We start from the raw sequence: 13,971 nt of genomic DNA on the forward strand, positions 1-13,971 counted from the left end.
CAAAATCTGTTGCAATTTTTCTATAGGAAAAAAAAAAGTCCCTTCACTTTGACTGTGGTAGTTCTGTCAGAAAATCAATGTTTTAACTGCATTACTTTTTCTCCCTATATATACCTTCTGGCACTTTAATTTGCTCAGAAAAAAAAGATCCTCTCTTGTCTACATTGCTGTCACCACTTTGTCAGAAAGTATTTAAGTTTGCAGACAGCCTTTTAATTAGTGCTCACAATTTCATTTATGTTTGCTTTCTCTTTTTTTCATTCATATTCTGTTAATTAAGTGAGCTGCCTCTAATCTTCCCCTGCCAGTAGCATCATGTAGCCACCTAATTAAATTAATTGGGGAAGATGTTTTAAGTATGTAATTAAATCAATTAATATAATTTATGCCTGGCTTAACTGTACAGTGGAAAAACAGCTGAAGTTTGACTAGATGAATCCACTACAGCTTCCTGTCACTGATCAATGCTCTTCTTGATTTTTAGCATCTGGCAGCCAACTGGAATCGCATCAGGACCTCCAGGAGGACTATTATCCATATCCCATCATTAGGTATAACACTTTTGCCTGCAAATCTATCAGCAACCTCTATTACCCACCACATTATGGCTCCTTGATTGAGTTCAAGGAAGGCCCCTTGTTTTATTCAAATTGGTCTCGGCAGGAAAATGTTCTCGACATGATGAGAGTAATAACACAGGGCCCTCGCTCGAAACGGCGTTTAATTTGGGGATTAAGCAAATAAAGTCATTATGTGGGGGCTGCTATTCAGTGGAGAGGTGATTTGCTGTAATTCGCTTTCATCTGTATGAAATGAACTAAAAAGTTGTATTTTTCCCCCTGAAATAACAGATAATGTTTTCGATCTTCTTTAATGATAGAAGAATACAGGCTTGTATGTGTTGTTGCTGTTACGCCAATAAGCCAGGATATTGCTTGTACACTGTTTTTAATCAAATGTGCAGTCAAAATGATAAGCTACATTCTCTGAAATTATTTAGTTCTAATTACGAGCAGATGGGATGCTTTATTTGCACCTAGGGCGCCTGAGCAAAAGGAAATGCTGTGTGAACAAGAATAATTAAGAAGTTGAATAGTGTTTTTTGCGCTTAAATAATCTGCAGTTTCATGTTAATTAGCACTAATGTAATTATTTAATTACATTTATGAATTGGGGAACTTAAAAGCTGTTGTCTGAAACACACTGGTAAAAAAAGGTATGCCAAAATGACATTGGGAATTTCAGAAATTTGCACTGGAGTTTCTTTTAAAACATGAGCTACTGTTAACATGTTTGGGATTTGTTTGCTTCCTTATTTTGTTTTGTTTTGTTTTGCATCTCACTAGTGTGTTAAACTTCCTTGGTGAGGTCAGATTTCCTAAGCTGACTTGCTAGAGTTTTGACAAGCAGCACAACCCATTGAATTTCTTTGTTACATCCATATTAGCTCTTTGTTAAAGTCTTTTAAGTAGAGCAATGCATTAAGTGATCTGTTGTAATAGAATTCTGGATTGCAATTTATTCATATTCATATGTGAGTGTAACCAGTTTGTGTACTTATGTGTAGTGTAGAAACATAACACATTTGAACAGTAATATGAAAAGAAAAAAAAAATTTAAATTATTATACAAATATAATTATTTTTAGATTAGTAAAATATCAATAATAAAATAAGGCAATCTTTTCTAGATTCTGGAGTACTTAGATCTAAGTACTTACAGAAAGTTAAGAAAATACTTGCATTGCACAGAGCCTTTTAGTTTTGGTCTTCTTCATGGCTCATGAAAGAAATTTGTTTCTTAGGATCTAAGTGAGATAAGACAGATGTGAATTTCATTCTAAGTTGGGCTTTTGTTTTGGTGAGACTACTTGTACACACAAGATTATTTCACACACAGAAATTGCACTTGTAATTGATTGCAACCAAAGAGGCTAATTGCAGACCCAATTAGTTGACTTGAGCCCTTCGAATAAGGTGCAAGAGCCTTTGCTTCTGCAACTAATTGTGGACCAGACCTAATATTATACGGGAAATTTTGTTTTGCTTTCTCTATACAGGGCCCCCACTTTGCAAAGTTGCTTAGCACAAAGATGTGATAGGCACAAACTTCTTTACTCCTACACTCCCACCTCTGACCCTCCTAAAAACTTCCATGCAGTCTGCTCTGCAGAGAAGCTTGATACAAAGGAGTCTCCAAAGAAGGAAAAATTTGAAAGTAAGCATTATGTAAACTGGGTAATAAAAAAAATTTGAGTGAATCTATCTTAAAATTTCAAAAGAGCTTACTGAATATAAATTAAGTGGGAGTTCCCAGCACTTTGGGAGGATTGCTTGAGGCCAGCAGTTCAAGACTAGGCTGAACAACATAGTGAGACCCTGTTTTAAAAAATTTCAAACATTGGCCAGGCATGGTGGCGCAGGCCTGTAGTCCTTCTGCTGGGAAGGCTAAGGCGGGAAGATCACTTGAACCCAGGAGTTTGAGATTACAGTGAGCTATGATCATCCCTCTGCATTCCAGCCTGGGTGACAGAGACACTGTCTCTAAAAAAATTAATAAAATAAAATAAATTAAGTGGGAGAATAATCCGGCCAAAGAATCTAGAAATAGAAAACATTATTTTAAATATGATATTAAAACTAGTTTTCTTCTGGATTACACATATTCAGTTTAAATAAATATATAATAAATATGAAGGTCTTCCCTAATGTAGCAATTTTTGTTTGTTGCCAACATGATACCCATTGTAAAGAAAAACTGCTAATTGTGTAATTTCTAAGAGATAAGAACAAGCTCAGAGTTTTTCTCAACTGAGCATTTTACAAGACTAATTGCACACTTTCAAAAGAGAATAATACCTGGGCTTTCATCATATAGTAGTTGTTTCTACAATATGTTTTGGATTTTTTTTTTTTTTTTTTGAGACAGAGTCTCACTCTGTCACCCAGGCTGGAGTGCAGTGGTGCTATCTCGGCTCCCTGCAACATCCGCCTCCTGGGTTCAAGCAATTCTCCTGCCTCGGCCTCCTGAGTAGCTGGGATTACAGGCACACACCACCACGCCTGGCTAATTTTTGTATTTTTAGTAGAGACGGGTTTTCACCATGTTGGCCAGGCTGGTCTTGAACCCCTGACCTCAAATGATCCACCCGCCTCAGCCTCCCAAAGTGCTGGGATCGCGGCCGTGCTTTGGATTTTATAAAAATGACTTGTGGACATTAAATTAAGTAACAACAAGCTGTCATCTCCTACGTGTTCCACAGATAGAATTCTCGAACTATGTGTATATTTTTAAGGATATAGGGTACCCTTTTTTGTGTACCACATCCCTGGGAGTCCTTAAAGATTTCAGCTAGATGCCACAAACTTCTTTGTCTCATGCACCAGGGACTTACCTATACAATTCATTAAAATAGAAGTGGATGAAAGTGAAGCAATTTTTTCTCTAAATGTACTGTAAGAAAACTAATCTATTCAATCTAGTAATTTCATTTCCAGAGTTGAGACAGATTCACTAGTGAAAATCAGTTGGTCGGATTCTCTGGTTCAGGCATTTTACACAAGTTGCAGCCTTGTCCTCTTTTTCTCCTTCCATAGGAAATTTGCTGTAGAATTAGCTCTACACATAATCACACCATGCTGCTAGCCAACTGGGGCTGCACTAACTTGTTTGAACCCTTCAAATGAAAGCTAAGTAGCTGATAACGGCATAATATATTGTAGTTGTAAGCATTTGGTTATTTATGCAGTTTTGCACACATGGGAATAATTACATTTTCCAAACTGGTGATCACAGAAAGGATGGCCTTGCAGTAAGGTTTTTGACCACAAAATATTTATAAAGTATTTTAAAATCTATGGCTTGGTAATATGAACAGTAAGACAATTAAACAGTGTGGAGTAACCTCTTTGAAAGGAGGACTTGGGCCAGGCGCGGTAGCTCACGCCTGTAATCCCAGCCCTTCAGGAGGCCAAGGCAGGCAGATCACGAGGTCAAGAGATCAAGACCATCCTGGCCAACATGGTGAAACCCCATCTCTACTAAAAATATGAAAATTAGCTGGGCGTGGTGGTGTGCGCCTATAGTCTCAGCTACTTGGGAGGCTGAAGCAGGAGAATCGCTTGAACCTGGGAGGCGGAGGTTGCAGTGAGCCAAGATCACACCATTGCACTCCAGCCTGGTGACAGAGCAAGACTCCATCTCAAAAAAAAAAAAAAAAAAAAGAAAGAAAAAGAAAAAAAGAAAGGAGGACTTAAGAAGCTTGATTGATTGTTATGTATTTCAGATAGTATTCCTAGATATAACAAAAATTTTAGCTATTTTTAATCCACAAGAGAAGTAGAATGCTTCTGTCAAAAAAAAACCTGATTTGCCTTGTAATTTTATAAGATGATAGAGAAACATTTTTCAGAGTTTATAGGCTGATCTCTTAATTGGATATTACATATTTTATCATTTTTATTAATGAAATATAATTATAACAAAATAATCTACAGTGGTTCATAACAGGAATAAAATATTAGGGTCTATTTTAAGCAAAATCTATCAGTCAAATGAGAAAGAACCTGAAGAATCCTAATTCCTCTAGAAAAACCAGATGTCTAAATAAAGCCTACAGACTAATTTTGCTCCCAGTTTCTTTGGCCAAGTATTTCCTCCACTTTTAATTTAACCCCTGTGCTTCTTTATTGCAGCACATCGCTTGGTGCTACGTGTAAACTCAGTTGCTTTTTAAAATATATTGACATGAAATGAGACGTGCCAAGTATGGGGCTCTGCTGCTGTGAGCAGTATATGAAGCCACTGCCAGCCAATTAAACCCCCAGGGATGAGTTTCACTCTCACTTCTCCTCCACCTTTAACATGGATGACTAAAAAGAATGTATATAGTTCAGTTTCATATTTTCCCTCTGTGCCCTATTTTAGCAAGTTATTATTCTTGGGGTTAAAACAAGTAGTGGTCTTCAGATTATTCATTCGATAAAAATTGTGGATCCTGGTATTATGAAGTTCATGAAATACAGCATTTTCTAGCTCGTCTGCACTTTCACAGAAGCCTACAAGAAAGGATAGGGAAACTTACTTTTGTGTGCAACCAATCATACGCTGAACTGAGAAAGTCCCAAATGCTTATGAGACTCTTGCTTCCTAACTCCATGCTTTTCTGCCAAGAGATAAAAGCTTGAGCTCACCTACATTTGTGAACAGGGGCAGAGTGGAGGATGGCAGCCAAGGGCGTTAGATCTGCAATCACTTTTTGCTATGCCTCCACGCATATTGGCACCTTTCAACTTTCTCCGCTATGAGCTGGAGTCACCTGATACCCAGTTCAGTGCTGCTTTTTACTTTTGAGTTAACAACTCAAAGACAGGATAGATGTTGTTCCTTCCACCTCAGGCTAGAAAATCTGGACTTTCGATAAAATCTTTGCAGTCTTCAACATATATTTTGGCAAGTAGTATAGAATCCATAGTTTAACTATGGTGTTGCCATACTAGATCCTTGGGATAGGTGTACTGCCAAGACTTCCCAGACAGCATTTCCCAGAAATATCCAGATCTTTGTGAGTATTTCCCAGAAATATCCAGATCTTTCAGAATCAGGAACAAAGTACACTTAAACTTTAAAAATGTTTTATAGCCCAAACCAACACATATTTGTATTCACCCATGTATCCAAATCAACACTCATTGATACTGGTTAGATCAGAGTTGGTCCCATGATCTTGTAATATGAAATTATCCAATTGGTCTTGAGCTATATGATGTTGTACCATGAAATATGGAAACAACATTGAACTAGGTATCAGGTGACTCCAGCTTACAGGCTTTTCATGAGATCTATTAATATTAGGATATGCTGTAAAAGGAATTTTTCACTATAAAAGATAAAATCCTTTACACTCATAAAAAATATTAAAAGGCTTGTTCAGTGGTTCTCAGGACCCCTTTACACTCATCATGATTATTGAAGACCCTAAAGAACATTGGTTTAAGTGGGTTATATCTGTCATTATCAACTGTATTTGAAATTAAAACAGAATAATTTTTAAAATGTTTATTAACTTCTTTTAAAATAACAATAATAAGCCCACTACCAACACTAACCTAAGTAACATATTTTTGAAACATAATTATTTTCTAAAACAAAAGAAATTAGTGAGAAGGGTAGGACTGTCTGACAGGTCTGAAAAATTAATAGAACATGGTTGGATTCTCATATCTGCTTCTGTATTCAATCTGTTGCAATATGTTGTTTTGGTTGACACACATGAAGAAAATCCAGCCCTACACAGATAAGTATTTGGAAAATGGAAGAATAATTTGTATATTTTATAGCCTTTTCAGATAGTTGTGTATATTCTTCTTTGACTTTATACTAAACTCAACAATGGTAATTCTAAGTGTTAGCTGCAATGTGGAATCTACAATCATATTAATAAACTTTTTGTCTTTTGTAACTTGTAAGAGAACAAGACTGAAAAAGGCAAAGAACATCTTAGTATAATTTTGAAAATAGTTTTGACCCTGCAGACTCCCTGAAAGGTTCTCAGTATCCGCTAGGGTCCCCGGATCACAATTTGAGAATCACTGCTGACATGGTTTGGTTCTGTGTCCCCACTCAATCTCATTTTGAATTGTAATCCCCACATGTTGGAGGAGGGGCCTGGTAGGAGACAATTGTATTACAGGGGCAGGTTTCCCCCTTGCTTTTCTTATGGTAGTGAGTGAGTTCTCACAAGAGCCGATAGTTTTAAAGTGTGGCACTTCCCCCCTCGCTCACTGTCTCTCTCCTGCCACCATGTGAAGAAGGTCTTTGTTTCCCCTTCACCTTCCGCCATGATTGTAAGTCTTCTGAAGCCTCTCCAGCCATGTGGAACTGTGAGTCAATTAAACCTTTTTTCTTCATAAATTACCCAGTCTCAGGCAGTTTTTTTTTTTTTTTGAGATGGAGTTTTGCTCTTGTTGCCCAGGCTGGAGTGCAATGGCATAATCTCAGCTCACCGCAACCTCTGCCTCCTGGGTTCACACAATTCTCCTGCCTCAGCCTCCTGAGTAGTTGGGATTATAGGCACGCACCACTACACCCAGCTGATTTTGTATTTTTAGTAGAGATAGGGTTTCTCCATGTTGGTCAGGCTGGTCTCGAACTCCCAACCTCAGGTGATCCGCCCACCTCGGCCTCCCAAAGTGTTGGGATTACAAGCGTGAGCCACCACGCCTGGCCAAGTAGTTCTTTATAGCAGTGTGAAAATGGACTAATACAACTGGCTTTCGTTGCATGCAATGCTGTGCTAACCACTGACAAAAGTTTAAACAAGAGAACTTCCTTACTTTTTTGAAGGTGAATCCATTTGTCCCATTTGGTTTGAGGATGTTTTCAAAACTCAACAAAGGTACTTCTACGTTTTCTACATCTTTATAACAAAATTCCCTAATCCCCTTCAATAGCCCCCAAAAAACAACTATCAGTTTTATTTTAATCTAACTGACAATGGATATACTAAATAAATAACCCAGATAGAGCTGTTTCTTGCCATCTTTTGGAATCCCATCTTCTTGCTCTCTAGTATCTTGTGCTTTCACACTTGCATAAGTAATTAAAACCTGATTACAACCACAGTGTCTAGATCATAGTTCTCTATTATTACAAGATGCTGATGTGCAATCATTTGTGAATATATCACGTGTCCTCTTATTTTTCTACCATTAGAATACCAAAGTTTTCTTATGAATTGGAGCAATTCCAGATTATCTCTGTATCAATGTCACTCTTCTTCATCTTTCATCCAGTGTACTCTCTTGAGTAGAAGAGAAAGGGATGAAGTAAGCCTGAGTATGCTGCTGGGAGGGTGTGATGCATTGAACATCACTGATCACGAGTTTCAAAATGAGGAAAAGGTTGAGAACTACTCCTCCAGACCATCAAACTGAGGCATGAATGACTACCATCCCAGGCCAGGGTGATGAGATAAACAGCTACTAGTTGGTAATCAGGAGTCTGTTGGTAACCTCTTCTCTGTCTTGAGTACCATTATAAGAAATAGGACTTGGGAGACAAAAGAAACTAGGAGTCAACCACAGGGTAAGAAGCCGAGTATTCAAGAACGTGTGATCTGCTGCAACAACGGGCGTGTCACAGAGGCATGCACCAGTGCCAAGGGGGCTCAGTCACTCAGCGTGACCTTGCTCATGTTCTTAGATTTCTGTGGTTACTGTGAAAGAAAAGCCAATCCTAGCAGAGCTGGTTTGCTGGATGCAAAGAGGCAATTAGTATCATCTGATAGATGTTTATGCAGAAAGGGACTGGGAAAGGCAGTGAAGGTAGAAATGAAGATGGAGAAATGATTGCCAGTAACCCTTGATGAGCAACCTTGGTTCAATGGAGGACCAGAAGTAGTAGATGAATAACTTCAGAGAGGCAGCTCTCAGGTAACCTTCTTTGATGTAGAGACAATAATATTTCACAACTACTTATTTGAGAAAAGGTGGAACTCTCTATCAAACTAGGAATATTTTGCAGGAAGTGAGTATGGCCATAGGAATATTTTGCAGGAAGTGAGAATGGCCATGAGAAAAGAGGCTGTGATCCTTTCTACAGTGATGAGGAAGAGAGAGTGCCTCTTTCTGCTAGTGTTGTATTCTGTGCTAATGAGGACCTGGAAAAAGCTACAAATCCCACTTACCACTCTTTGAATTCTCCAGAAGTTCTCCAGCTTACAGAACCCAATTTTAGGAGAGTTGAAAGAAGGAACGATGAGAACACACAGGAGAAAGGGCTAAGAATTTAAAAGACAGGCCGGATATGGTGGCTCACCCCTATAATACCAGCACTTTGGGAGGCTGAGGTGGGTGGATCACTTTAGCCCAGGAATTTGAAAGCAGCCTGGGCAACATGGTGAAACCCTGGCTCTACAAAAACTACAAAAATTAACCAGATGTGGTGGTGTGCACCAGTAGTCTCACCTAATTGAGAGGCTGAGGTGAGAGGATCACTTGAGCCCAGGAGGTTGAGGCTGCAGTGAGTTGAGATCGCACCACTGCACTCCAGCCTGGGCAACAGAATGATACCCTGTCAAAAAAAAAAAAAAAGAATTAAAAAGATTATTTGAGTACGGGCTTCACACATGTTTCATTCATTTATTTGACTGGAGATTTCACAAGTGCCTGCTCTAACGTAGCTATGAGTCTGGTTGCAGGAGCTAGAGTGGTGCAGGTAAAAGAAGAGATGGACAACAAAGTAAACAACCAAGCAAAGAAATATGTAGTGACAACATGAGAAAAGGGTGGTGAAGAACAGGTGCAAGAGAATGACAGTGAAGGGAGACTAAGAACTTTAGAAAAGGGTGGTCAGGCATATAACGCATGATGTTGAGGACCTTATTGCCTCAGTAGAGACCTAGCAACTCTTCTCTTCTGCTTCCCTCTCCCACTTCTAAGGACTCTGACAATTACACCTTGTCCAGCCAGACAATCCAGGATAATCTCTTGATTTTAAGGTCGGTTGATAGCAACCTTAATTCCATTAGCAACTGTTTTTCTTCTTTGTCATGTAATCCAATATATTCACTGGTTATGGGTATTAGAACTCGGACATTTTTGAAGAGCCATTATTCTGCCTACCACAACAACTGAAAATAAAAGTGAGAAAAGAGGCCAAAGCTCTTTGTCCCTTCTGGAGTTCTTCTCTGCTCACACTTGGAGAGTCTTTTATTTTCTATAACTAAATTTCTTACAAGAGCTAATATGTAGTATCTAAACTGTATAATAATTGGTAGGTTTATGTGACCTTGGACAAGAGACAAGACACTTACCTTGAGTTTCCTTATCTATAATATGACAGGATTGAGGATAATGGTCTCTCAAAACTCCCTCAGTGTTCCTAATCAGACCCTGGAAGAAATAATGTCATTGTAGATTATATTCCAAAGTGTAGTGTCTCATCGCCACTGGGCATGTCTACTGAACTCCCGCAAACCACGACATCCTTGTTGATAGTTTCCTGGTTAAGTCACTGTTATATTTAGTGTATGCTACCAACATTGATGAAATCTTTTCACCTGTCAACACATGTACTTTATGGATGTATAAAACAAAACAAGTCTGACTAAAAAAATATAGTGACTCCCAACTTCTGCTCTGCTGATGTCATTGTACATTGCATCGTATCTCGTCCATGTAGAATGGTCTGTTGCTTGTCACAGAGTTTGTTGTTGTTGTTATATGTTTTGGAAACACCCATACCTTGTAACATTAAAGTACCTTGTGTTTATAAAGCACTTTACAGCTTACAAGATGTTTTCATATCTGTAACTGCATATGATTCTCTGTAACAATGTTCCAAGATTAGCATACACTTCTTTAAAATGGGTATATTCTATGTAGACATTTTATATGCATTCTTGATCAGTGGTAACAGAGGTCCCAAGTAATTTGTTGGAAAACTGACTTCAAACAGTGGAATGGAACACAGACTTATTCACTCACATGCTGCATATGTGGCAACAAAGTGATCAGACATCTTTTATATTTTAAATTGGACATCATCTTAATGAGACATATTATACTGCTTTTATCTTTACTTTTGAAAGGCAATGCAGTCATGGAATACCCTCAGGCACTTTTCTTAATCACACTTTATTCTTTAGGCATTTTCCTGCCTTTTTATACTCTTGCTATATGTTATCCACAATACATCTTTCTAAACATTTATTTGAATATAGATAAAATTATACATATACAAAATCCCAAGGTATGATATTGCAGTCACACATAAAGACATTGGAGTTGTAACTGCCTATATTAGCTTTTATATGTGGAATGGTTCTCTAAATTATTTGAGAGATTAATAATTTTTCAAAAATGATTCGAACAGCTCATTTGTCCTTCTGCCTCTCTCTTTAATTCTTAAGTCCAGATGCAAAGCAAAGAGAGACTTTTAGATGATTGTAAAGTCATTTAATTTCCAGACGTTGTCTAGTGTTTAAACACCGACATCAAAGCAAAGAGTCAATTATCAGAGTTCATTTGGTCTGAAGCCCCATTGCCTGAATTGCCATAGTTTTCCTTATGCTGAAGAGGAAATGTGTGTCACATCTTGAAGCTGTGGTATATAAAATCACTTTATCTAGAGCAGTTTAACTTGAAACATGTGTTTGGGCTCACTAACCACAAGGAGGCATTGAAGCATCTCTTCAAAATGTGAAAAGCAATTTTATGAAGAAAAAAAGAGTTACAGTTGTTGAATTTCATATAAGCAATTATACCTGCTTGTGAGTACGCATGCTTTTTAAGTTTATGTTTTGATTCACTTTTTTTTAATGACCTGAAATATCAGCAGAAAGTGTTTCCACTGTTGTTTCTTTTGTGAGAGATTTTTGGACAATTGTAATCCATATGTGTTTTCCCTTCTGCTCTGTTTCCAGTGGAAATGAAGGCAAACTGCAGGACTTTTATTAGTACTGACAAAGTAACTGCATTAGCTCTTCTTGCCCTTTGAAGGTTAAAAGTTCTTTTGACTGTGAGCAGAAGTTGATTTCTTTAGTATATGAATTATTTAAATATGTATTCCTGACAGCAGGGGATTTATCTGAAATCTGTGTGTCACTTAAGAATGATTCTGGAACACATTTTCAAAATACCACATAGGAAGCTCACATTAAGAAGCCAAAACAATATTTTTTTAACCTGAGCATAATTTTCTTACGCATCCTTGTAAACATTCACATTTCATGTCAGAAATTTTCTCCATGTTTTGTCATCTTGATTCTTAGCAGCCTTGTTGGTATTAGAAAATGTGAACCCCTCTGTTACAGAGTATGTTGCTTAGCACATCTTCCAGAATAATGTTTAATTCCCCCGAGAAACAAGCACCTCATTCTTCGGGATTGGTTTGTTTCTGTAAGATGCTTCAGAGAAAATGTTTTCCTGGAAATATGGACTGTGACATTTTGAAATTCTCTTGTGCCATGTTGCTATATTGACTTGCTCTTTCTGCGTTCTGACACCTTGTTTGCCTTTTAGGGTATTCCCAGCCTGTGAGAGAACATATTGCCGATTTCAACACACAGCAGAACACGCAGCTGGGGAGGCTGTGTGACATCTTAGGTACAGTCAACAGTTTTACACAAGTGACTCTTTGGAATGTTTATCAGTGGATGTTGATAAAATGTTTTATTTGTTTGTTTGTTTTTTGATTATTTTTTCCCTCTACAAGGAAAAAGCTCAGATTTTTAATCTACTTACAGGGCAATTCAATGTTTTATTTTAAAAAACAGATTTGTAGTAAAATCAGCTTGAATTAAAAAATGACATTTTAACCAATTTACTTGGACAGTTTTCTAGATTCTCTTTGCTACAGGTTTAGATCAGAATTTCTCTCCTGTAAACCAAAAATCTTCTTTATTTACTGAATCTTGCAGTGAGTGAAATCAAAATTTTACATTCGTGTCAGTCTTGTCTCTTATAATATCTGGGGAATGAGTGAAAGGTGGTATCAGAAATGAAGCATTGTGTTTTCATAAGAAGAAAGAGGGGAAAATGAAGATAGAATTTTAAAAGAAGGTTTTATTTAAATATAGAGCATCTTGTTATTAGAAAACATGAAGTGCCTAATGGAGGGAATTTTTGGAAATACAGACCTTGATTGAGTGATGTGTACATCTTTGTGAAAGTCAAGTTCTGATACTGGTTTGGTCAGTTCTTAGTCAGGCACCCATCTGGAGCCAGGCAGGAAGGATGCCTGAATGTGACAGCTTTGGTTGACACTATTCAAGGCCCGGGTTCAGATTAGGCTCTAAGAATATAGGTTGCAAAAGCTAAGCAATAACATTGAATCTGTTTGTGAGATACTTGCCAAAAATTCAAGGTTGTTACATAAAAATTAGATTTTTATTAGTTATCAAATAAGAACTTCTTTGTTTTGTTAAAATGCAATTTCTTTGGCCCTTATTTAAGAAAAACAAGGAAGACTTTTAAATGATGAAGGACCAACTTAGCTGGCTCCCTGGAATGACATACTTTACATTATTCGTATATATTTCAGCATCATTATTATTTTATAAATGCCATTTGGTAGCAAAAAATACATCAGTACTAGAAATTTACAGTGTCCTAAAATAATAATCATAATTGCTTTAATCTATTATCTAGGCACTAAGATTGTTTTTCAGCATTACAAAAAAATTTTTTAATGACTTAAGATTGACTTGTTAGTATTAAGCTATTTCAACTAAAAACCTGACTGGATGGAAACCACTGAAGTTTAGCGGAGGGCAGACTTTGCTGTAATTTATTTGAATTAATCTTTTTCTTCAGCTTTTTATATCCCTTTCTATATATAGTACAAGCCATCACCAAATAATTTCTTTATAAAAGATTCTCATTATTGGAAAAGACTTGAAAGTATTAGGCTTCTATTTTAAACAACTCAATAATTCAGTCTATCTCTACCTGCAATGGAATATTTTGCTTATATGAACATTTCTGAGAGATTATGAGCCAAATGCCTTTTTCTTGGTACATAGTCTTTATGATATGGCAGTGCAATCATAAAATGTCTTCAAGAGGAGTAATGAAAGTTTAGAAATAGATGAAAAAAAGTACTTTCTCGTGAAATAAAAATGTGAATAAACTAGAAAAATAAGTAATAATTTCATGGAAGAATGGATAATTATCCTTTATGGTTTTTCTTTCTTATTCAGGGGAAACAAAGATAATCCAGTCACACTGGCAAGGCTGGTCACTAGATATTGTCTGTGAATTCATGGTTCTCAAGTGGAGACCCCAATGGCTAGTTCCTAGATGAGTTCAGCAAGAAAGTGACTGATTACTGACTAGCAATCAAAGAAAGCTTCATCTTCGTATCAATTCCTTTCCAAAATTACCTGTCAGTTAATTTTGAACATGTGTAAAATTAACCCATGATAAAACCCATTAATACTGAATATTAGAGTTGGTGATATGTATTCCT

At 37.0% G+C, this 13,971-nt stretch overlaps 1 protein-coding gene across 1 annotated transcript in view; it reads left to right on the top strand.

Annotated features, from left to right (window-relative positions):
* The window catches only part of IQCH (IQ motif containing H), a 256,827-nt gene that overhangs the window by 130,708 nt on the left and 112,148 nt on the right, over positions 1–13,971 (top strand). The window contains exons 10-11 of the mRNA XM_065547585.2: positions 485–551; positions 12,024–12,107. Coding sequence (XP_065403657.1) covers positions 485–551; positions 12,024–12,107 — 151 coding nt within the window. The remainder of the gene's footprint in view (positions 1–484; positions 552–12,023; positions 12,108–13,971) is intronic.

The sequence above is a fragment of the Macaca fascicularis genome, chromosome 7 (assembly GCF_037993035.2).
Source record: "Macaca fascicularis isolate 582-1 chromosome 7, T2T-MFA8v1.1".
NCBI classification, from domain to species: domain Eukaryota; kingdom Metazoa; phylum Chordata; class Mammalia; order Primates; family Cercopithecidae; genus Macaca; species Macaca fascicularis.